Below are 24,580 nucleotides of genomic sequence, written 5' to 3'. Positions count from 1 at the left end.
GATCAGCTCAGCAACCCCGTGGGCCTCTTTGGTGCCCCAGAACCCATTCCTGCCTCAGGAAGCTCCCAGGCATCAGGAGGGACAGGCATTGGGTGGCTGCGTCCCCCGTGCCCATGCCTGGCCACACTCACCATGGCACTCGGTGAGGGCAGGGCTGGGCCGGAAGCCCTCATCGCAGTCGCATCGGAAGCTGCCTGCGGTGTTGACACAGCGGCCGTTGGCACAGGGTCTGGGCTGGGTGTGGCACTCATCCTCATCTGACGTGGGACAGATAAGATAAGCCGGTGGGGAGGCCCCGAGCCTGCCTCCCCCATTTCAATGTCTGCCCGCCCGCCTGCTTCCTCTTGCTCTGACTTCTCCTCTCTGCGGGGCTCCCTGCACCCCCAAAGCCCCCGTACCTATGCAGCCCTCCCCAGAGCCAAGCTGGGGCTGCATGCCCGGGGGGCAGACACAGGTGAAGGTGCCAATGAGGTTCTTGCACAGCATGCCCCGGGTGTGGCAGTCCTGCTGGCCGTCTACACACTCGTCCACATCTGCAGATGACCAGGGATGGATGGTGGCCAAGGTCAGGCGCCCCATGGCCGGGCCCCAGGCTGTGGGGGCCTGGATCCCAAGTCGTAGGTGGCCTCAGGTGGGGCCCAAGTGAGGTTCCTGCAGCACTGCCAGGCTCCCGTCCCTCCCCTGCCTGGCCCAGGCCTCCTGAGACACCAAGGGGTCAGGGCTGTCCTGAACACCCACTTCGCCTGACCACATCAGGGTCTGTGAATCTGTCTGGCTTTCACCGTGCTCACTGGAACACTGACCCTGAAATAGCCCTAGAGGGGCCACATCTCAGCCCAGGGTGTCTCATGCTTGAAACTATGGACATTTGAGACCAGAAAATTCTCTGTGGTGGGAGGCTGTTCTGTGCATCGTAGGATATTTCACAGCATCCCAGGCTACTCAATGCCAGTATCACTCTCCCCACACATACCCAATGGAGACAATAAAAAATGTCTCCAGACATTGCCACATGTCCGCTGCGGGGCTTAATTGCTGTCCCCACTGCCCTATCCCACACAGGGCATGTCCAGCTGCCACCGGAGAGGCTTCCAGAGCCACGCCCACTGTGCTGTTAGACTCAGGACCCAAGATGCTAGCACCCCATTTTCATAACAGAAGCAGAGTCACCAGTTACAAAAGCACACTCTCTACACACTCATTTGCCTCACTCTCCCCTCGCCATATCACTTACTGTCCATTCCCACTCTTGGAGGCACAGGCTCTCATTTCTCCCTTTTTTCTCAGGATGGAGGCATGGGGAGCCCTGGGGGCCCTGACCATCCCGCCTGCCTGTGCAGGTTCTACCTTGGCACATGGACCCGTCCTCTCGCAAGGTGTAGCCGGCTGGGCAGGCGCACGTGTAGGAGCCTTCAGTGTTGAGGCAGCGGAAGGCACAAAGGAGGGGGTTCAGGGAGCACTCGTTGATGTCTGGGAAGGCCAGTGGAGGTGCCGGCTAGGCGGGGTCTGCCTGCGGGACCCCTACCCCCGCCCCTCCCCATCACACAGCCCAGGTCCTGGACAAGTAGGGTCGTACCCTCACAGGTCATCATGGGGCCAGGCTCAAAGCCATCAGCGCAGGCACATTCAAAGCCTCCGATGACGTTGGTGCAGGTGCCTTCCCCACAGGGGTGCCCGAAGGAGCATTCGTCTGTGTCTGGGGTGGAGTAAGGGGGAGGTCAGTGCCTGCAGAGAGCCCTTCATCCTCGATACTGTCCTGGCTGCCTTCCCACTGACGACCACACTGGACAGGGCCTGATCTGGTGCAGCTCTAGGCTGGACACAGGGCAGCATACGGTATGCCTTCAATGAATAAGTGAATGAGTGACTGAGTGAATGAGTGAACAAAGGAGTAAATGAGTGAACAAATGAGTGAGTAAATAAGTGAATGAGTGAGTAAATGAATGAGTGAGCAAGTGAATGAATGAGAGGGTGTATGAATAAGTGAATGAATGGATGAATACCTGTGTGTGAATGTGTGGATTAATGAGTGAGCAAGTGACTGACTCAGTAAATGAGTGAGTGAGTGAGTAAATAACAGAGAGAAGAAAGAGTGGGTGGGGAGAGTGACAGTAGTTGAGAGACAGGATCCTGCCTTGGGTTGTGTTTGCCCTGCCCCCGCTCTGCTCTTTTGTGAGATGCAGGCTGTCACTCACCCACACAACTGATGCCTGTGAAGTCCAGGCTATAGCCGAAGGGGCACTCGCAGCGAAAAGAGCCATCGGTGTTGACACAATGACCATTGGCACAGACACCAGGGTTCTCTGCACACTCGTTCACATCTGAGGATGGCAGAAGTTGCAGGCATGGCACCTGTCATACTCCAACCACACTGAGGGTCTCTTCCTTCCCTCCAGGCCAGTGGAGGGAAGGCCACCCATGGGCCAAGGGGCAACATGAGACTTGGTAACCCAGGTAGAGCCCAGATGGGGCTGAATGAGAAAGGAGTGGCAGCCCAGAGGGGCTCTTAGCATGTGGGTGAGGGACTCACCTTGCCGCGTCTCATCCGGGCCTGGGACTGCCCCATGGCCAAAGGGGCAGAGCTCCTGGAAGGCAGCTGGACAGCGAGAAGTGAAAGGGGTGAGGGTCAGGGGCCAGGTGCAGCCCTCAGGACTCCCCAAGAGGGTGTAGGGAAGGCTGAAGAAAGGAAGGCTGAAGAAAAGATGGGGGGCAGGCAAACAGAATCGGGGAGACTGGACAGGGTTGGTTGCTCACCACTGCCCTCCTGAGGACAGAGCTCGCAGGGGTCGTTCCAGCCCTCACCAGGCCTCTGGCTGCAACAGCACCGGCTCTTGGTGGTGTTGAAAGCTTTGGGCACCGAGCACCTTCCGCTTTCAAAATGGGTGAAGCAGAAACTCTGCCGTGTGTCTGTGGGATGATTCCCCAGAGAACTGCTGGAAGGGTGATCAGCAGTTCCCACCGGCCCTGCAGGCCTCTTCCACCCGAGTCCCTACAAGTGGGTGGTCCTGCCTCTACGAGCGACCCATCAGAACATTCCAGGCCCCTGACCATGGTGACTGGTTCAGAGATAGACATGTGACCCACACTGGCCCAAAGAGGGTTAGCCCGAGGGCTTTTTGCTGGACCCTTGGGAATTCCTTCTAGCAGCACTTTCACTGCTGTGGGAGTGCCCCCCGGGACAGGGAGAACGGTCAAACTCAGCCATGTTATTCTTGATCAGAAGCCCCTTCTTGGAGAGGCAAAGTGACTGATTCCAGGGAGCCAGAGGACCTCAGACTTCAGACTCCAAATTCTTGTCGCTGACCCCCAGTCCTCAGCCCCAGACTCCAATCAACCTGAGAAATCTTCATGGGCAGGTTGGGGTTTGGGCCAAACCTGGCACCAGAACAACAAATACTGGTAGCATTGTCCTGCTCGCCCCATTGTTACTCCCAACCTGGGGATAAAGAGGCTGGCTCAGATCGAATGAGGCTAGCCCACATTAGATAAGGCTACTCACATTGGATACGGCTAGCCCACCTGAGATGAAGCCAGCCCAGCTAAGGCAACTGCAGCCCACACAGGACAGCCCAAGCCCAAGAGACCAGGCTAGCCTAGACTGGACCAGGTTAGCCCTCCATAGAAAGGACCTGACTGGCCAAGAGATTGGTTGGACCAGGATAACCCCACTAATGCAGAAAAGGCCCTCTGTCGGGAAGAGGTCCAGGAGAGCTATACAAGAAACTGCAGCCCCCTTTTCTGGTTGATCTGACTCTTCCCCACCCTACCTCCCTCTCTTTCCGAAGCCCTGTGTACTCCCTGGCCCTGGACTCACCAAAGCAACGGCGTCCATTGTCAGACAGGACAAAGCCAGGCAGGCAGAGGCACTGGAAACTCCCAGGACTGTTGGTACAGGTGCCAAAGAGGCAGAGGTTGGGCTCCTCTGAGCACTCGTCGATGTCTGGAGAGGCAGGGACATGAACTGGGTGGGGTGCAAGCAGGACCCCCACCAGAGTGGGGCAGCCTCAGCTGTCAGGAGAGGTAGATGGAGTGGGGGCCCAGGGGCCCAGGAACTGACCCGGTGCAGTGGCCCTGGGGCTCAGTATGAGCCAGAGCAACAAGTGGGCAGTGTGTGGGGGGGTCTTTCCTAGAAGGTGTCTTCAGAGTAGGGGTCATGGTCAGGAAAAGTTCATCTTTAGAGACAAAATTTGTATAAAATAACTGAGACTAGATAAATTTAGCCTACACTGGATGGAGTTAGTTCACACTGTGTTAGGCCAGCCCAGATGGAATAGACCAGAGGTGGTCAGGCCAGACTGGTCCAGGTTAACCCACACTGTACAAGGCCAGATGGGTCTAAGTTAGCCCAGGTTGTACAGGCTAGCTGAGATGGATTAGATTGGTGGAGGCCAGGCTAGACTGGTCCAGGTTAATGTGCACTATATGAAGCTAGCCCAGATGGAAGACTGGAACAGAGGTGGTCGGGCCAAACTAGTCCAGGTTAGCTCAGAGTGTGTAAGACTAGCCCATATGGATTAGATTGGAGGCCAGGCCAGACTGGTCCAGGTTAGCCCAGGCTGTACAAGGCTCGTCTAAGTGGATGAATATACTACTAGAGGTGGACAGGCTAGACTGGTCCAGGTTAGCCCACACTGTACAGTCACCTAGATGGGGGACAACACCAGTGGAACTCAGGCCAGACTGACCTTGCCCATTACGCATCGAGTGAATTCTGTTTCGGTAATCTTAGGCGCAGTGAGACCCCACACCCATGGCCATTTTATAGGATTCACAAGGAAGCCTGTGGGCCCAAGACAGCGAGAGCCCTCAGCCTGGAGCCCAAAAATAATCCTAATAATTAAATTTATGCTTATAATACTGTGTGGAGATGTACTGGGTCTCATTCTGTGTGTCTCCACCCTCACCGTGATCCTAGCTGACATGCCTATGTTACAGATGGGGAACAGAGGCCCAGAGATGCCTCCCTGGCCCCAGAGCTGGGAAGTGGGGGCAGACACTCACCAATACAGCTGTCAATCTGCACCTGGAAGCCGGGGGGACAGATGCAGCGGAAGGAGCCCTCTAGATTCTGGCAAGTGCCTGGCAGGCAGGTTCCTGCGAGGCTGAGACACTCGTTGGTATCTGTGGAGAGGAGGAGGAGGGGTCCCAGCACCAGCTGGTGTCAGGGGGCTTGCCTGGGACCAGGACCAGCACCTACAGTCAATGCATGATGGGGCCCCAGGACAAGCCTTCTCTGTGGCAGTCCTGGAGCCAGGAAAGGGCTAAGACTCGGAAAAACTGGGGCAGGTAGGGATGGGTATTCTGAGTCCTGATGGGGGTCATGGGTGGGGCAAAGTGGTATCTAAGGAAAAAGAAAGCAAGGTTCCTAATCTTGAGCCACCTGAAGACCCCATTCACGGTTTCTATGGCATCCACTTAGCACCTCTATTATTCTGCATTTTGATAAACGTAGATTTTTAAAACAGCCTCACCCTCAACTACAAACCCTATGAAAACATGGGTATCATGTGCTGGTTTTATTTCTTCTTTTCATACATTAAAATAAACGCATGATTAAGAAATGGAACCATGATCATGCAGAAGTACCAACTGCATGTAAATTTGGAGCAGGGGCTAGCTGAGATGGCTCCCAGCACCATGCAAGACTCACCCATACAGTTCTTTCCATCAGCTGTGAGCTCAAAGCCATCCTGGCAGAGGCAGTGAAAGGAGCCAGCTGTGTTGAGGCACTGGCCAAATCGACACACCTCCCCTGCCAGGGTGGTACACTCATTCACATCTGCAAAGGAGAGATGGGCAAATGGGATCACCCACAGAAATGGGGCTCTGAGCCTCCCTTGCACTTCCATCCACAAGGAAGTTAAGGCAGTGACTTCAATTTATAGCGTGCTCACATGCCAGGCTCTGTACATTAGCCTTACAACTACTCTAGGAGGCAGATATCAATATTTTCCAATATGAGCTTTTAATGCTATGAATTTGCCTCTAGGTACTCCCTTGGTTGCAGCTCACACATTTCATGTTGTGTTTTCATCTTCATTTAATTAGAAATAGTTTCTAAATTCCCTTATTTCTTCTTTGACCTATGGATTATTTAGGAGTATATATCTTAATTTCCAAATATATGAGGATTTTATGGATAGCCTTCTGTGACTGATTTCTGGTTTAATTCCCTTACATTCTGAGGACTTACTTTGTGTGACTTCAGTTCTTTTAAATTTGTTAAGGCTTGTTTTATGGCCCAAACTATGGTCTTTCCTGGTGAATGTCCACATGCACTTGAGAAGAATGTGTTTTCTGGAATGTTCTAGAAATATCAGTCAGGTCTAGGTGGTTAACAGCGTTGTTCAGGTCTCCTATATCTTTACTGATTTTGTATTTGTTCCCTCTATTACTAAGGAAGGAGTGTTGAAATCTCCAATTATAACATAGATTTGCCTATTTCTTTTTCAGTTCTGTCAATTTTTACTTCATTTGTTTTGAAGCTCTATTGTTAGATGCATATGCATTTATGACTGTGATGTCTTTTTTTTGCAACAAAAACATAGACAAAATACGTCATGACTTTTCCGACAACCCAATATAATGTCTCTCCTTATCTCTGATAATATTCCTTGTTCATAAGTCTATTTGTTCTGCCATTAATACACGTAGTTACTATAATACTATTAATCTCCATTTTACTGGAGGAAACTATAGCACAGAGAGGTAAATGACTTGTCTAGGGTCACACAGCTGGCAGGTGGTAAAGCTAGGATTTGAAGTTACACCACCTGGCCTTGGAATCCATGCTTTTAGCCACTGTGCTAAACTGCCAGCATCACAGCACCCAGGTCTTGCTTCACCCTTCAGCTTCCTCTCTCTACCGTCCATCTGCCTCCCATCCCCCTGAGTGTAAGCTCTAGTGAGGGACCCCTGGCATCTGACAACTAAAGAGGTATGGGGAACTTTGTGGTTGACTTGTTTTCAATCCCCTGGGGTTGTTTTTCTGAATGGATTCCTGGGGCAAGAGCCTTTATTTCAAAGGGACACCCTCAAGCCACAGACCCACTTTTCAGTGGGGTACACCGAGGTCTACCTGCCAGCCCACATGACTCACCCATGCAATCTCCATTGTGTGTCATCACAAAGCCAGGGAAGCAGAGGCAGTTGTAGGAGCCAACGATGTTCTTACAGGTCCCATTTCCACATGGCTGCCGGTCACACTCATCAATGTCTGTCAGAGCAAAGCCCCCGATCCCTGCCCAGCTCACCCAGGGCAATGAGCAGCTCAGGCAGTGAGGGGCTGGGAAGCATCCTTGCTACTATTTATTGCCCCCATTTTACTGATGGGAAAACTGAGGCACAGGGAGGTGAGTAAGTCATTTTACCAATGTTTTAAGTGCCAGGATGGATAGAAGTACTGTCTCCACCCCAGAGGAGTGCACACTTGGCCGCTCGGTCTGCAAAGGGGGTCAGGAAGGAGCTCTCACCCATGCACAGGGTCTGGTCCACCGAGGCCCGGAAGCCACGGTGACACAGGCATGCGTAGCTGCCCTCTGTGTCCACACAGTCACCGTGGCTACAGACATTTGGGATCTCCTGACACTCGTTCCGTCCTGGAAAACAGCGGGCAGTGTGTCCCCAGGACCACGACCCCAGTGTTTCCTAAGCCTTTGCATGCTGTGATGGGAAAGCCAGTACCTGCCTGCAAGCCCCCCATTCGAGCTGCTGCCAGCACCAAGCTCTCTACCCCCCATTTCACCCTCATTACTCCCCTGTGAACAGATGCTCTCGGCACCCCCACCAGCCCATACTCCAGCCAAGGAGAAAAGTCTGGACAGAGCCATGCCCTACCTTAGTCACAGTGGACAGAGCCTGGCTTTGTCTCGTATCCCACTCCCTTACTTCCCTACCCTGCACCTGCTGGGGTCCCCACTTACCCACACAAGCCCCGCCTGGCAACAGCTTGTACCCTCGGGCGCATTGGCAGCGGTAGCTGCCAGGGATGTTAATGCAGTCGGCACTCTGCTGGCAGGGGCTCTCCCCGCTGGCACATTCGTCCACATCTGGGGAATACGGCCAATGGGGATGGGTAAAGGAGAGACCTTCCCTGCCATAATAAAATCCCAAACCCAGTTCCTGGCTTTGGAGTGGGTGGTCCCTCCGGAGCAGCCAGAATCAGAGTGAGGTTGGTTATGTGGGATGAAGCCCCTCGAAAAGGCGTTAGTTCCAATGAGCAGAGGGGGAAACCGAGGTTCACAGAGCTTAAATGACGTGCCCAGACGGTATGGCGTGAGGGTCCAGCATCCCACCCAGGGATGGGAGAACGGGGAGGGCGGCACCTTCACAGATCAGCAGCACACTGTTGTAGCTGAAACCCGTGGGGCACTCGCAGCGGAAGCTCCCAATCTGGTTGATGCAGACCCCGCTGGCACAGATGGCAGGGATCTCGCCACACTCGTCGATGTCTAGGGAGGGTGCCAGCATCAGGGGCAGCCCAGCCCCCGGGAACACCTGAGGACCCTGAGCTAAGGGACCTGCAGTCTGGGAGAAGAAGCGGCCCCACACCAGCACACGCTGGAAAAGTCCTGCTGTAGCCAAAATGAGATCAGAATGTGGGAGGAAAGACTAGAGCAGGGGAGACAGTCTTTGAATGACAACTAAAAACACATTTGCTGTGGCCCAGCAAGCCTGCTTTGAGGGGGTCTGCTGGAGTAAAGCAGCCAGCCCTGTGTGTCGGCAGGAAGCTGCATGGGGAAGTCCTGGGACAATGTTTAGCAAGAAACTGAACATGTCAACGGATGAATGGAGAACACAGTGTGGTCCATCCACACACTGGAATGTTACTCAGCCTTAAAAAGGAGGGAAGCGCTGACACTCGCTACAATGTGGATGGACCTTGAACACACGGTGCTCAGTGAGAGAAGCCAGACATAAAAGGTCACGTTTCATGATTCTATTTATATGAAATGTCTAGAAGAGGCACATCCAGAGATGGAAAGTAGAATAATGGTTGCCAGCGCCTGGGGGAGGACAGAATGGAGAGTGACTGCTCATGGCGACGGAGTCTCTCTTTGTGTGATGAAAATGTCCTAAACTTAGATTGAGGTGATGGTTGCACAACTCTGAATACAGTTGACCCTTCAACAGCAAAGGTTTGAGCTGCAGTTATACATGGGTTTTTACACCAGTAAATACTGTAAATGTATTTTCTCTTCCTTATGATTTTCTTAATAACACTTTCTTTTCTCTAGCTTACTTTATTTTAGGAGTACAGTATTAATACATATAACATACAAAATATGTGTTACTTGACTGTTGGTTATCGGTAAGGCTTCCAGTCCACAGTAGTTAAAATTTTAGGAAATTTGGGGAGTTGAAAGTTATATGAGGATTTTTTACTGCAGGTCGGCACCTCTAACCCCCATGATGTTCAAGGGTCTATTATACACAAAAAACCCACTGAATTGTGTACTTTAAACAATGAAGTGTATGGTATGTGAATTATATCTCAATAAAGCTAATATTGTAAAAAAAAAAAAAGAAAAGAACCTGGGCACACCTTAGTGCTCATCATCTGTGGGGGACTGGCTTCTGACCCAGGACATGACTACACATGGAATATACTAGAAAGCAGGGCCAAGGGGGAAGAAGGCTTACATATAGTCACCTGGCTGATTCTTCACAACTTATTTCTGAGTGAAAAGAGAAAGTTATAGAACAATATGTGGGGAATCATAGAATTTCTGTCAAACTTCCCAGAAACGAAAGCCACACATTTTCAGTGGGAAACTTCTATGTGTATTTAAATGCAGGAAGAAAGAACTAGAAAGAAATATTCTGGGCATAAAGCACGGGAACCTTAAGAGAGTGTGAGGGGGGCTTAGATTTCAGGTGGTGACTGGAGGGGAAGTATTGTAGAACTTATCTGCCATGTTCCAATTGTTTAAAATAAGGAAAATACATCCATGGGGTGAAAACCACTGGAAATGAGTTCACAATTAAACACCACACAGCTGAAATTTGGCATTTAGGTATTAAATTGTACAAAACCTCATTAAACTTAAGAAGGAAGCATTCTGACTGCGATACAGATGCAACCCGGATGAACCTTGGGGACATTATGGTCAGGGAAATAAGTCAGACACAAAAGGACAAATACTGTGTTCGCTTACATGAGGTCAGATTCACAAAGACAGGAAGTAGACGGTGGTGCCAGGGGCTGGGGAAGGGGAGGAGAGTGAGTGTTTAATGGGGCAGAGCGTCAGTTTGGGAAGGTGAGAAAGTTCTAGAGATGGGTGGTGGGGATGGTTGCACAACAATGTGAGTGTACATAATTAATGCCACTGAGCTAACATTTAAGAATGGTTAAAGTGGTACATTTTATGTTATGTGTTACTTTATCAGAAGTTTTAAAAATGAACAATAATAAAAATACTCTTATGTTGCTTTTTTAAAATAATGGGAAGTGTCTAGGGGCAGGATTCCTGGCCTGGGGGGTTGGAAATACAGAGGGGCATGGAGTGGAAGAGGTTGAAAGGGAATGAACTGTGGGCGGGGGAAGGGAGCAGTCAGGACTCTCAGGACAGAGAGGCCTAGAGCTTTGGGCTGGGGGGCAGTGGCCACTCACCGAGGGACTTCCCCGTATGGATGTCAATGACGAAGCCGGGGACCTGGTTTCCGCACAGGACCTGGTAGTCCACTGGGCAAAGGAGAATAGGGTGGGGATGCTAGGCTGCAGTCTCCCTGGGAGGACACCTCCTCTTCCTCCTCTTCCCAAACCCCCTATCACCTCCTCTATCCCTGGAGTCCAGCTCTCATTTGGCCTCTGGTAACTAATCCCTCTCCCTCCACCGACTTTGACCAGCACTGATAGGGTTAAACCATCCACCTGGGCAGCGTGACCTTCCAACACACAGACATGACCTCCACCATCTCTTCCCTGCCTGAGCTCCACCAACCACACCCCACTTTGCTATTCCCTAGCATAGCCCACTTTAACCTTGAGGACTCAGGATAGCCCACAGGGAAGAAAGAGTCCCTTAGGCTCCCCCTGACCTGCCACTCTCACCCCAGAGAGCTGATGGCACCACCCTTGGCTAAGAACACCTCCGGGGTAATTCATTCTCTAATTATATCCCACTGTTGACACCAAGATGCTGCCTGCCCAACCTCAATCTCCAAGAAGGGTAGGTGACCCTGGACCCACCTGAGAGATGTGTGGGCAGGCATTTGGGCAGTGCCACCTTGCCACCTGTCCCTAGGTCCTTGCCCTGGCCCTCACTATTCTGCCTGCATTGTGATGAGAATGGACCAATCTCAGCAGCCCCTTTGCTGGTGTGAACTTCTGCCTTGTGTTATTACACTTGCACCTCAGATTCAGGAGCACAAGATCCGGGCGGGTACCTAAGTCCCAGCACACAATCCATGGATGACATTTGATCTGATCTGTCTTGACAGACTTGTGATCAGAATTGGCTCTTTGCAGCTTCCTTTCAGAATGCACAACTTAGGTATCTTATTCTTGATCCCTAGAACCCAAAACAGGGCCCAGCAGTATCCAGAGATGCCCAGTAATGACTCCTACCCATTGCACTCCACTGGTTTGAACAATGACCCCCTACTCCAAGTTCATGTCCACTTACAACCTCTGAATGGGACTTTTCTTGGAAATAGGGTCTTTGCAGATGTAATCAAGTTAAGATGAGGTTGTCTGGGATTGGGGTCGGCACTAAATGCAATGACTGGTATCCTTATAAGGAGAAACATGGAGACTAAGGGAGAAGCCATTGGAGATAAGGCAGAGATCAGGGTAATACAGCTACAAGTCAAGTTAACACAGAGACACCTGGAGAAACCAAATGCTGAAAGGGGCAAGGAAGAATCTTCTCTGAGCCTCTGGAAGTAGTATGGCCCTGCCAACACTTTGATTTCTGACTTCCAGCCTTCAGAACTGTGAGAAAATACATTTCTGGGTACTTTAAGCCACCAAGTTTCTGGTAAGTAATTTGTTACTGCAGCCTTAAGAACAAATTGCCTCAGTCTGGGGTGCTATAACAAAATACCATAGACTAAGTGGCTTAAACAACAAACGTTGATTTCCCACAGTTCTGGAGGCTGGAAGTCCAAGATCAAGGCACCAGCATATTCAGTGTCTGGTGAGAGCTCTCTTCCTAGTTTGCAGATGGCCACCTTCTTGTTGTGTCCTCACATGACAGAGAAAATCTCTCTCGTGTCTCTTCTTATAAGAGCACTACTCCCATTCATGAGGGCTCCATCCACATGAACTAATGACCTCCCAAAGGCCCCACCTCTAAATACCATCACAGGTTAGGGTTTCAACATATGAATTTTGAGCAAACACAAAAATTCAGTCAATAGCACTAATATAACTATAACCCTGTAGTTGCCCCCTTCTAATCACTGCTCCATTCGTGCAGCACTTTCTGATATCTGGGCTGGCTGCTAGATCATTCTAATAGGTCTTGTCTTAGCTGCCAAATGGTCTACTGCTCAGTCCTGCCTCCAGGCCTTTGCTCATGCTGTTCCCTGCCTGGAACCGCCTTCTTCATCCTGACCAGCACTCAGCAATCCTCCCCAGAGCTTTCCCCTGTTTTCTGTAATCAGTTGTGCTTTATGACCTGGCCCCAGACATTCATTGACCCCTCGAAATAGTCTGTGGGCCTTCAAGGACCTTTACCACAAAAGAAAGCCTCACCGATCCATCTCGAATTCCCCAAATCTGTGACATAGAAAGGAGGATGCCTCGCCCATCCAAAAAGTACTGATTTCCATATATTGGGACATAACTTAAAATTCTTTAGCTCTCATAAGAACAATGTAGACTAATCAGGGAGCCCAAAGTAAGGTGGGCCCCCTTAAACATTACACTAAGTGCCAAGCTTAACAGGTGGGGGAAGGGCACTCACGACTGGCAGGGGTGGGGCAGGCCTGGCAGGGTCTATTCCAGGCCTGGCCGATGTTGTAGGAGCAGCAGCACATCTTCCGGGTTATGTTAAAAGCCAGCTCATTCCGACATGTGCCGTTATAATGTCGGAAGCAGATGCTCTTCCTCATGTCTGCAGTTGGGTTTGGGGGAAAAATATAGTAAGAGACATTCAAGTGAGAGGAAGGGAGAGCCAGACAGATAGGAACTCATTCACAAATCCATTTGAAAATGACTGGCTTGATATCTCTACCCCAGCACACTTGAAAGTGACATTCACTTTTTAGCCTTTGTTGGGCAGTGCACAACCTGGACAACTATTTATGACAACCCTAGGTCCCTGAGCCCTGCAGCTTTGGTCACTGCTGTGTACCAGCATCTCAGATACATGCACCCTCCTCTCTTTCCTCCCACAAACACATCTCTCCACACTCTTTCAAGGCTTAGAGACTCCCAGAAGTTTCTCCCACACCCAAGTGCTGCTTCCACAATGGCCAGTGTCCCCTGTCACCATACTTCGTACCCATGCAGTTGTTGCCACCATTGACTTGCAGGTACTCTGCAGGGCAGACACACGTGTAGTTCCCCAAGGTGTTGTAGCAGGTACCAGGACCACAGATGCCAGAGTGTATGGAGCATTCGTCAATGTCTGTAGGGAGGGAGGAGTAGCATTCAGGAACTGTCTGGATAAACTCCCACTCCGGGTCTAGCGGAGCCACTTCACGTGGGCTTGAGTTTGGTGTCAAGATTAGCTTAAAATGCAGAAGACATTTTAGTGACGTGGGAAGATACGACATGGTGTTAAGTGGAAAAACAACGGTTACTATGATCCCACTTCTATTAAGAAAAAATATGATCTGAGCCCATGCATTAATTATAATATGACCAAGAGTGGGGCAACCGCGGGCTTCCTAATGTGCTGTGATAGGAAGCAAGAGCCCCATGCATAAAGTATTCCTATGTCAAAAAAATAATATAAATGAAGCCATTTTAGAAGTTGGAGCTGCCATCCCAGGGGAACTGCCTTGCACTCTGGTGCCTCAAACCTTTGGAATGTTAAAACAGGACAAAATAACCTTTGGACTGAGCCTAAAGCAACATTGTGCCCCAAACAACTGTTTACAAAGATAATAAGAAAGCAGATATGATGACTCCTGGATGATAACTATAGACTCAAAATTAAAAACATTGCTAGCTTATCGGCACCAATAGAAATGCCCTCCTGCTATTAATGTAATTGTTCCCCTTCCCTTTCTCATAAATACCTCTTGCCTTTGTCTCCTGATCGGATCACTATTTGGGTTTTGGCTTAAATCAGTGCTCCCTGAATAGCTATTCTTTTTTTAAAATCTCAAGTAAAGGCTTGTTCCCTTTCACTTTGAAAGGCCTTTTACTTTTAGGTTAGCATTTAGAAAAAAAAAAAATTGACTCTCAATCTGATCAATCCTGTAGCCCAGAGGTAGCAAAATTTTTCTGTAAAGGGCAGATAGTAAATTATTTTCAGTTTCATGTCCCCAACAATGGTCTCTGACACAGCTATTCACTCTGCCATTATAGTGTAAAGGCAATCATAGACAATGGGTCAACAGATAAGCATGGCTGTATGCCAATAAAACTTGATTTATGGGCACTGAAATGTGAATTTCATGCAATTTTCATGTCACAAAATATTCTTCTTTTGATTTTTTGACCCATTTAAAAATGTAAAAAGTATTCTTAGTGGGCTATATAAAAACAAGTCAGAATATTAAATGACAGAGTAGGGAACACCAGGGCTCCATTTCTAAACAAAAACAACTATTGAGCTGGCAAAAAAAAAAAAAAAAAAAAAAAAAAAACTTTTGCAGGACTCTGGAATCTAGCCAAAACTTACAACAATCAGGGGATTTGATACATAGGAAATCCTAAAGAATCCATAAAATACAAACTATTGGAGCTAATAAATGAGGTCGGCATCATTGCAGAATATGAGATCAACACACAAATATTACTTGTATTTCTATATACTACCAATAAATTTAACAAAAGAAGTGAAAGATATACAATGAAAACTATAAAACATTACAGAAAAAACTTGAGAAGACCTACATAAATGGAAAGACACCTGTGTAAACAGATTAGAAGACTTATTTTTAAGATGCCAGTACTTCCCAAAGCGATTTACAGTTTCAGTGTAATTACTCTCAAAATCCTAATGACTTCTCTTTTTTTTTCAGAAATGGAAAAACGGATTCTAAAATTCATTTGGAATTGCAAGCAATGCCAAACAGCCAAAACCATCTTGGAAAGACAAAAACAAAGAGGATTCACACTTCCCAATTTCAAAACTTACAATGCTACAGTAACCAAAACAGTATGGTACTGGCATAAGAATAGACCTATAAATCAAGGGGATAGAATTTAGAGTCCAGAAACAAACTCATTTGTTTATAGTCAATTGGTTTCCGACAAGTCCATTCAATGGGAAAAAGAAGATTCTTTTCAATAAATGGCACTGGGACGATTGGATCTCCACATGCGAAAGAATGAAGTTGGACCCCTACCACACATCATATACAACACAAAAACTCAAAATTGATAGAAGACCTAAATGTAAGAGCTAAAACTACAAAATTCTTAGAAGAAAACATGGGTACATGTTAATGACCTTGTATTTGGCAGTGGATTCTTAGGTATGACACCAAAGGCACAAGCTAAAAAAACAAAAACGAACACAAAACTGATAAACTGGACTTCATCAAAATTAAAACTTGTGTGTATCAAAGGGCACCATCAAGCAAGTGAAAAAGACAACCACAGAACAGGAGAACTATTTGCAAATCATATACCTGACAAGAGTCTTATATCCAGAATATATAAAGAGCTCTCACAACTCAACAACAAAAAGACAAACAACCCAATTTAAAAATGGGCAAAAAACTTGAATAAACATTTCCCCAACAAAGATATGCAAATGACTAATAAACACATGACGAAATGCTCAACCTCATTAGTCATTAGGGAAATACAAATTAAAACTGCAATAAGATACTACTTCACACCCACTAGGATGGTATAACTTTAAACAATGGGGGAAAAAATGTTGGTGAGGATGTGGAGCAACTGGCACCCTCATACGTTGCTGGTGGGAATGAAAATGGTGCAGCCACTGTGGAAAAGTTTGGCAGTTCCTCAAAAAGTCACACACAGAATTACTATACTACCCAGTGATTTTAGGAGCGAGACAAACTGTTCGACAAGGATGGGCTACAGAATTTGCTCAGTGCAAAATGAAAACCAGGGCTTCGTTGTTCAAAATACATCAAGAATTTCAAGATAGTGATGGCAGAGCATTAAACCAAGCCAGGGGCCTTTGAGTCTGACTGCTGGGAAGGGCTGCAAGGACTGGAGCCTTCAAGTGCACAAACTGGCTCTACAAGGCTGCACATCCAAGGTCAACATTCAGGTTAAAGTCTCCCCACCCTGTGACAGTCAAGAAACTTGGCACACCACCATTATTTGTTGACGGTGATTGTCTCTTTTTCTGTTGATATTTTATGGCAGTGGTTCTCAACCTGTGGGTCGCGACCCCTTTGGGGGTCGAACGACCCTTTCACAGGGGTCGCCTAAGACCATCGGAAAACGAAAAGATATTTACATTACGATTCATAACAGTAGCAAAATTACAGTTATAGAGTAGCAGCGAAAATAATTTTATGGTTGGGGGTCACCACAACATGAGGAACTGTATTAAGGGGTCGCGGCATTAGGAAGGTTGAGAACCGCTGTTTTATGGGATGGGGGAGACTGGGAGGAATGAGATATTTTTCAAGAATTTTGGGTTCTGATTCTGGATTGACAGCTCCCACCTTCATGTACAGAGGAAATCAGTTTTTGCATCTTAAATCTTTCTCTCCCTTTACCATTTCTTTGAGTTTCTAAACAGTGCTGCTCAGAGCAAAAGATATGTTGTCCATGTGAGCTGGTGTTAGTGTCTGGTTGGATGTAGGTATTCAGCTAATATTGTTGAAAGAAAAAGAATGGATTGATGGATGAATGAAGAATAAATGAATAAATGAATTTGGTACACTGCATTAAAGAGTTCTGGCTCAAGGATCAGAACGGTTGGGCTCAAAGCCAGTTTCCATCACTTATTAGCTGGTGCCTCTCAACAAGTCGCTTAACCTCCTTGAGCCTTGGCTGCTACATTTGAAAAATGGGATCATAATAGGAATCTCTCCCTCTTGGGGCTTTTGTAATGAATGAATGCCAGATGTGGATGCGCACAACAGTGGTGACACACGGGCACAGATACCAGTTAACTGTTGGTTGTTTCTATGATGCTCAAATGAGAACAATAAGAAGACAAGTGAAGTGATGCTTGAAGGAAAGGTGGAGCCATTCCTTCTGTGTCTTTCCCTTCCCACTTTTTGCTCTGGACCTTGGTCAGCTTTTGCCCAAAGGAGGAGGTGAGTGACTGCGGTAGTAAAGCCAGGTCATTTCTGAGTGGGAAGGAGGTTCATGGTCAGGCAACTGGGAGAAGGGAGCAAAACAGAGTGTAGACTGAGGCATGCATTGAAGCCTTCCCCACCCTTCCAACGGGCCTCAGGCAGCAAGGCAGGTGAGCAGGCTATTACAGGCATTTCAGACCCCAGTACCGGAGGAGGAGGAGGAGATGAGGCTGGGCGGGAAGGCAGGGTGGGCAGGGAGAGTCCAGGCTCACCCTCACAGATGCGGGTGTCCTCATGGAGGTGGTAGCCAGGTGGGCACTTGCACTGAAAGCTGCCAAAAGTGTTGACACAGTCGCCTCCCTGGCACAGCCCTGGCAGTTCCTGGCACTCGTCAATGTCTGTGAGGAAGTGAGAAGGTCGTGCTTGGAAGCTAACCCCAAGCAGAGGACTCAGGGATACCCATGCCCTGCCCTGGGCTGCCTATGGCCCTGGAGGAGGCGGTCCTGCTTCTTCAGGAATACCTGGAAGCTGTTGGATATTTGGAGGGTTCAGGCCAGGGCCTATCTTGGAGGCCACACCCAGACTCTCTTGGGTCAACGTCACCCTGAATTCATCCCCTTTTCCTTCATCCCATCCATCCATCCATCCATCCATCCGTCCATCTGTCCATCCGTCCATCCATCCATCACATAGTTCCCTCTTAATGGAACTCTCCAATCTCATCATACCCTGTGGATAGAAGGATGGATGCATGTATGCATGAGTAGGTAGGTGGATAGATAAGAAAAGTAGCGGATGAGTAAATAAGCAAGAGTGTGAATGGACAAAAAATAGATGAGTAAATGGATGGATGGTTGGGAAATGAAGGATGGGGAATGAATGGATGGGTAGCTGGATAGGTGACTAGGTGGATGGATAGATATAAAAAGTAATGGATGAGTGAAGAAGCAAGTGGGTCAACAGACGAGAAGATGGATGAGTATATGGATGAATTGGTTAGTAGATGAATGAATAAATAAATAAATTAATGGGTAGATGAGCAGATGGATGGATGGATGGATATGAAAAGTAGATGGGTGAATAAGCAAATGAGTCAATGAACGAAAAGATGAGTGAGTGGATGGATGAATGGACAAATGGGTGGGTGGGTAGGTAAGTGAGTAGATGGATGAATGGATGGATGGTAGATGAGTGGATGAATAAATGTATGGATGAATGTATGTATTTGGATGGATGGATGGATAGAAAGAAAGAAGGAAGGGTGATGGATGCATGGGAAATGGATGTATGGATGGGGGACGAATGGATAGATGGATGGATATGTGGATGGGGGATGAATAGAAGAAAGATAGATGAATGGGTGGGTGATGGATGGATGAAAAACCAACAGGTGAAAGAAAAGCCAAAAAATTCACCACAAACTAAAAGCACAATTTGGTCTCACTGCCTGGCCTCTGGGCAGGAGGATCTGGGCCTCCCCAAACTGCCCAACTCTGCATGATGGTGAGGCAGTGATGAAAGAAAGGTCAATTGATGGATGGCTTGCCAGGAACTCACCTTCCAGAATGACAGTGATGGGATTGGGCCGGAAACCCTCGCCACCTGGGCACAAGGTTCTGTACTCAGCTGCAAGGGAAACAGGCTCTTGTGAAGGGTGTGGGGCAGGGCACTCTGGCAAAGCCCAGGGGAAGCAGGGGAGGGGGGGACCCCTAAGAAGGGCTCAAGAGTAAGTCCTGCATTCCTTTATCACACCAACTACATCCTTTTACCTCCTCAACCTCTTGGGGCCAGGACACATTGGCCAATCCTGAGGCGTCTGCATTTGTGTATGTGTGTGTGTAAACATGTTCACATGCGAGCAGATGGATCACGTGGCAGTAGCTGGAGGTGGGGAGAAGGAATTTCTAATTCCTTCTGTCCAAAAATCAGACCCTAGTGTGATCTCAACTTTCTCCCATGAAAGGAATACCCTGGCCTCTCTCCTTCCCTCCCCCAACCTCTCTCTCTCTCACACACACACACTCCTCTGAATAGATGAACAGGTACCTTCCTGTTTCACAACTGAGACTTCTGCACATGTTGTTCCACTGCATTGTACACCCTTCCCTCTACACTGCCTAGAAAACTCCTACTCATCCTTCAAAACCTCATTCAAGCCTCCTGCCTTGGGATAGTTTCCTTTACCCCCTTCCTCTTCAGGCTTTCTTCTGAGCCATCATTGTGCCTCAAACAGACCCTTACAACAGCTCAACTCTCAGTCCTGGGGCCGTTGGTTTATGGGTGAGAGGCAGTGTACAGCTGCTGTGGCTTGTCCTTTTCTGGGTCCCCAGACCCTAGCAAAGGGCACAGAGGAACCCTCAATATTTGTTTGACTGAGGAGTGAATATCAGTACACAGAGAAGAATATGAAGGAAGGGATGGCAGAAAGACATCTTGGAGAGACATCCAGACAATGAACTTCCTAGAATACACTGTGTGACCCAGAGCAAGCTTCCTCCCTCTCTGGGTCCCAGTGTCCTTCCCTTAGCAGAGATGACCTTCTAAGCTCCAGAGAGACCCAGACTGGGGCTAGGTGTCTGTGGCTTAGGCTACAGTGCTCGCCTGTTCCCCATCCCTCGGGACTCACTGGTGTTGCCCATTGGGCATAGCTCGCAAGGGTTGCCCCAGGCTCGGCCCAGCGAGCAACAGCAGGATGCTCGGGTGACGCCAACCCCGATCTCAGCACTGCAGGAAATGCCACCATCCCCTCGGTCGTGCGTGTCCAGGAAACAGTTTCCAACCCGGGTGTCTGAATAAGCAGAAGGGATGGTTAGCAAATGGCAGAGAAGAAATGGTGTGTGTGTGTGTTTGCACCTCTGTGTGTGTGACTGTGTGCATGTGTGCCTATGTGCCTGTGAGTGTGTAACTTTGAGTCGCTGTATGTATCTCTGTGTGTGAAACTCTGTGTTTGGATAACTGTGTGTGTAACTGCATGTGTGTGACTGTGCATGCCTCTGTGCGTGTGTGTGTGTCAGATGGGTGTTTCTGAACAAGAAAAATCAAGACGTGTGTGTGTGTGTCTACAGCAGAAGGCTGTATCTCAACAGGCGACCATGTGTGTGTGTGTGTGTGTGTGTGTGTGTGTGTCTACAGCAGAAGGCTGTATTTCAACAGGCAACCAGGACGATCACTTTGATTGGGAGCCAGCAAAGGTCTTGTTTGTCAGGAGCAGGTGGATTTGAACAGGTTGACAGGCCAGGGTGACCAAGATGTAGTCCCACCCAGCTCATGGATTCCAGAACCCCAGCTGGAGCTGAGTACATACTCACCCACACAGCCCACCCCACTGGGGTTTAGCTCAAAATCCTGAGGGCAGTTGCAGAGGTAGCTCCCGGGGGTGTTGACACACAGGCCATTGATGCAGTTCACCGGGTCTGCACACTCATTGACATCTGTGAGGTGGGGGCACTGTTAGCAGGGAGCCCTCCCTTGGCTCACATCCCTCCCACCTTCCTTCTGGGAAGCCAAATCCCTGTATGTTGGGGACCTGGTTGCAAGCCATGTCCTCCCCTGGGAAGAACACCAAGGGAACAGCAGCCTCCAAAGTCTGCCCTGCCCCATAACCAACATCTAGAACATGCTGTCAAACCAGACATTGGCAGACGACAACCTGTGGGCCAGATTCAGCCCTCTGCTTGTGTAAATAAAGCTTTATTGGTACATGCCCATTCAATTTCATATTGTCTGTCTGCTTTCGAGTTACAACAACAATGGAATAGCTGTGATAGAGACAGTATGGCCCAAAATAAAAAATATTTTCTATCTGACTCTTTACTGAAAAATTTTGCCAATTCTCATTTTAGACACACAGGTGCGAGACCATTCGGACAGCTGGTAGAGGGAGCATGCCTTCATTCATTCATTTACTGTGTTTATTCAGGGGAGGACAGGTGACAATAAGGGTTAATGGAAACAGGGATCAATCAGTCAGACAAGGCCTAACCCAGGAGAGGACATTCGAGAAGAGATCTGAGGGCAGTGAGGAAGCGAGCCGTGCCCCACCCCAGCCCCCACTCCTACGTCCCCCACACACCACTGACCCACCTGTGCAGTTGCCACCACTGCGGTCCAGCTCATAGCCCTCATCACAGACACAGCGGAACATTCCAAGCAGGTTCTCACAGCTCCCGAACACACAGAGGTTTCCCAGAACGCACTCATCCACGTCTGTGGAGATCCCAGGTCAGGCCGTCCCCGCCTGCGGGGACCCACTGGCTCTGTCCCTCACCCCGGCCACCCCGGTCCTTACCCTGGCAGGTACGGCGGTCCTCTGAGGGGTTGAAGCCCATCTCACATTCGCAGCGGTACCCACCGGGGGCATTAAGGCACTGTCCGTTCTCACAGAGGTCCACGTCCTCCGCACATTCGTCCCTATCTGAGGGGCCCCGAGAGGCAGAGGGTTGGGGGCCAGCTGGCCAAGACCCACGCAAGGCAAGCAGATGGCCTTGGTCACTTGAACCCTTCACTGTCACCTGAGGTTCTAGTAACTCTGGGAACTCGGACTCTGACTTGGTAAGCAGGTGACCAAGTCAGCACCAGGGGGCTAGCAGAGAGGGGACTGGTCACTGGGACTCCAGCCAGGGGGCAGACAGCAGATCTAGACACTCAGGATCCAGGGCGGAGGGTCACAGAAGTAAGTAGGTGTTCCTGCTCCCCACATCCAGAAGGTTCCATGCATTCAGAGTCCAGGGTGGGAGACTGCCCCAGTGACTGGGCCTGGTCTGCAGCCCCGCCAGCTGGAGGCACATCCTCCCCAGCACCCACGGAGCCAGGAGTGGAACAGTGTGAGTCAGGAAACCAACTGACCACGATGGCTACCTTGAAACCCAACCCCCAAGGCTGTACCTCTTGGGCCCCTCCTGCTTTCCAACCCCTCCCCAATCTCACCTTCACAGAAGAAACCATCCCCGGTAAAGCCTGGGCGGCAGGCACAGCGGTAGGAGCCGGGGACATTGAGGCAGTCGGCGCTTGGGCTGCACTGGTGCTCGTGGAAGGTGCATTCATCTAGGTCTGCAGGAGACAGGGCCAGAGCTCCCACAAGGGTGTGCATTGGGGAGATGCAGGAGGCAGACCCTCCAATCTTGGCCCTGACTGGCCCCAAGGGCACCCCTGAACCCCTTCCCCCTGGCCCTACCTCCCACCTACCTCAGCTGCTCTGCCCAGACCTCCTGCCCCCAGGCACTTACCGTGGCATTCGAAGCCATCCCCCACCCAGCCTGGCTGGCACCTGCAGCTGAAACTCCCGGGGACGTTGAGGCAGGAGGCGTGGCTGTCACAGCTGTGTCCCCCAAGCTCACATTCGTCCACATCTGAGAGAAGAAGTACCCAGTCACAGCATGGGCAGAACCAGGAAGGGAAGAGGGACATAGCACCCCCAGGAGGTCTGGGCCTCGTAGAAATAGGGCAGAGTGGGGAGACTCAGTATAGCAGTAGGGGAAAGAGTAAGGACCTCCTTAGGGGACGGCTGAGCCAGATATGTCCCCACCACTCCAGGCGTTTCCACCTTCACCCAGAGCCCAAGAGGAAAACCCCAAAACCCAACAGGGAAGACTCCCAGCAGCCCTCAGAAATAGTCTGAAATGGCAGCATGACTTAAGGTAGACTTAAGACACCAAGAGTTAACTGTCCTACACCTGAAACTAATATAATAATGTATGTCAACTATAATTGAAAAATAAATTTTAAAAAAGAGTAATTGTCCTAATGTACATGCACCCTCTGTAAAGCAGAAGATCCTTCTAAACTAGCATTTCCAATCCTTAGCCAATTTTGCATCACCTTTATAACCGGCAATGTTCATACACCACCTAAGAGAACCACTGTTTACTGAATGTTTCTTTACACTACTGCCTCTCATTTTTACTTATGTAAATGTATTAAAAAAAAAATCTTACATCAACACCAACAGTCTCCAAGAAGTCATGGATCTGATCCTCTGTTACACAATGTTTGATTCTGGTATGTGTTAAAATAANACCTATTTCTCAATCAATCTCTCTCTCTCTCTCTCTTCACCCCCCACCCCCACCCCTGATCAGCAAATGAAAAGAGACACATCAGGGGAATTTCCTTTCAAGTTTCACTTGCACAAATAAGGCATTTTGGGCTGAGAGCTGCTGACTGCAGATCAACTCAAGGGATCCCTTGAGTGGAAAGGAAAGATATGGGAAGAATCATGGCTTCATATACCCACCACCTCTGTTATGGGCTGAGTTGTGTCCCCACAAATTCATAGTTGGTATCCTAACCCCCAGGACTTCAGCATATGGTGTTATTTGGAGATAGGGGCTTTACAGAGCTAATTCAGTTAAAAGGAGGTCATTATGGTGGACCTTCCAATCCACTCTAACATGATTGTAACCTTATAAAGGGGGGAAATTGGACACAGACACGCACAAAGAAAAACCCCATGTAAAGATGGAGGCAGAGATCGTGGTGATGCTTCTACAAGCCAAGGAACACTAAAGATTGCCACAGCGAACTCCCAAAAGCTGGGAGAGAAGCAAAGAACAGATTCTCCCTCCCAGCCTCAGAAGGAACCAGCCCTGCTGACACCTTGATCTTGGATTTCCAGCCTCTGGAACTGTGAGAGGATAAATTTCTAGGGTTGAAACCCCCAGCCTGTGGTACTTTGTTAACCCAGCAAAGTGATACAGTGCCCAACCACAACCCTGCCCCCTGCCCTCTCCCAACACCCATCCTCACTCACCTCTACCATCTGTGGTCGTGCCAAGACCGCTGCTGCACAGAGCCTGGAACTCAGCTGGAGTGGCATGGACAGGGTAAGAGGGGTCATTGGCCATTGCTGAACGTAAGCCATGCTTCAGGACATGGCCTGTTGGTGTTGGGCAAGAGTCTGGGACTAAGATGTCCCCCCAATGGAGAGAGTAATTTCCTGCAGTGTTTTCTTGGGAAGAGCCCCCACCCCATGAGAGCCAAGACCCCCATATTCTCCTATCCCCAGGGTGATGAACTAAACCAAGGACTGGAAGGCGTGTAGCGCCATGGGAAGTGGGTGAGGGCCAGGCAGCTCACCGGAGTTCTTGGCAGGACACAGCTGGCAGGGCTCCCCAAACCCATAGTCCGGGCTGGCACAGCAGCACTCAGATTTGGTCACAGCACCCGGGAAGGGGCGAGCACAGGAGCCCTTGTCAAGGGCCCCATAGCACGTGCTGCGCATGTG

General features: G+C 49.3%; 1 protein-coding gene across 1 annotated transcript in view; it reads right to left on the bottom strand.

Annotated features, from left to right (window-relative positions):
• Window positions 1–24,580, bottom strand: part of FBN3 (fibrillin 3) — a 79,067-nt gene that overhangs the window by 12,578 nt on the left and 41,909 nt on the right. The window contains exons 19-43 of the mRNA XM_019667602.1: window positions 22,584–22,706; window positions 22,285–22,407; window positions 21,647–21,772; window positions 21,442–21,564; window positions 20,667–20,789; window positions 19,985–20,146; window positions 18,916–18,984; window positions 17,631–17,756; window positions 13,452–13,577; window positions 12,912–13,061; window positions 10,613–10,684; window positions 8,325–8,450; window positions 7,923–8,048; window positions 7,473–7,598; window positions 7,100–7,216; window positions 5,651–5,779; window positions 5,002–5,121; window positions 3,815–3,940; window positions 2,755–2,907; window positions 2,531–2,596; window positions 2,196–2,321; window positions 1,577–1,696; window positions 1,348–1,470; window positions 399–533; window positions 132–257 (exon numbers count right to left, since the gene is read on the bottom strand). Of these exons, the coding sequence (XP_019523147.1) occupies window positions 132–257; window positions 399–533; window positions 1,348–1,470; window positions 1,577–1,696; window positions 2,196–2,321; window positions 2,531–2,596; window positions 2,755–2,907; window positions 3,815–3,940; window positions 5,002–5,121; window positions 5,651–5,779; window positions 7,100–7,216; window positions 7,473–7,598; window positions 7,923–8,048; window positions 8,325–8,450; window positions 10,613–10,684; window positions 12,912–13,061; window positions 13,452–13,577; window positions 17,631–17,756; window positions 18,916–18,984; window positions 19,985–20,146; window positions 20,667–20,789; window positions 21,442–21,564; window positions 21,647–21,772; window positions 22,285–22,407; window positions 22,584–22,706 (3,042 nt within the window). The remainder of the gene's footprint in view (window positions 1–131; window positions 258–398; window positions 534–1,347; window positions 1,471–1,576; window positions 1,697–2,195; window positions 2,322–2,530; window positions 2,597–2,754; window positions 2,908–3,814; window positions 3,941–5,001; window positions 5,122–5,650; window positions 5,780–7,099; window positions 7,217–7,472; window positions 7,599–7,922; window positions 8,049–8,324; window positions 8,451–10,612; window positions 10,685–12,911; window positions 13,062–13,451; window positions 13,578–17,630; window positions 17,757–18,915; window positions 18,985–19,984; window positions 20,147–20,666; window positions 20,790–21,441; window positions 21,565–21,646; window positions 21,773–22,284; window positions 22,408–22,583; window positions 22,707–24,580) is intronic.

Source organism: Hipposideros armiger, unplaced genomic scaffold, assembly GCF_001890085.2.
Source record: "Hipposideros armiger isolate ML-2016 unplaced genomic scaffold, ASM189008v1 scaffold_502, whole genome shotgun sequence".
NCBI classification, from domain to species: domain Eukaryota; kingdom Metazoa; phylum Chordata; class Mammalia; order Chiroptera; family Hipposideridae; genus Hipposideros; species Hipposideros armiger.
This window is presented reverse-complemented; position numbering and strand designations above follow the sequence as displayed.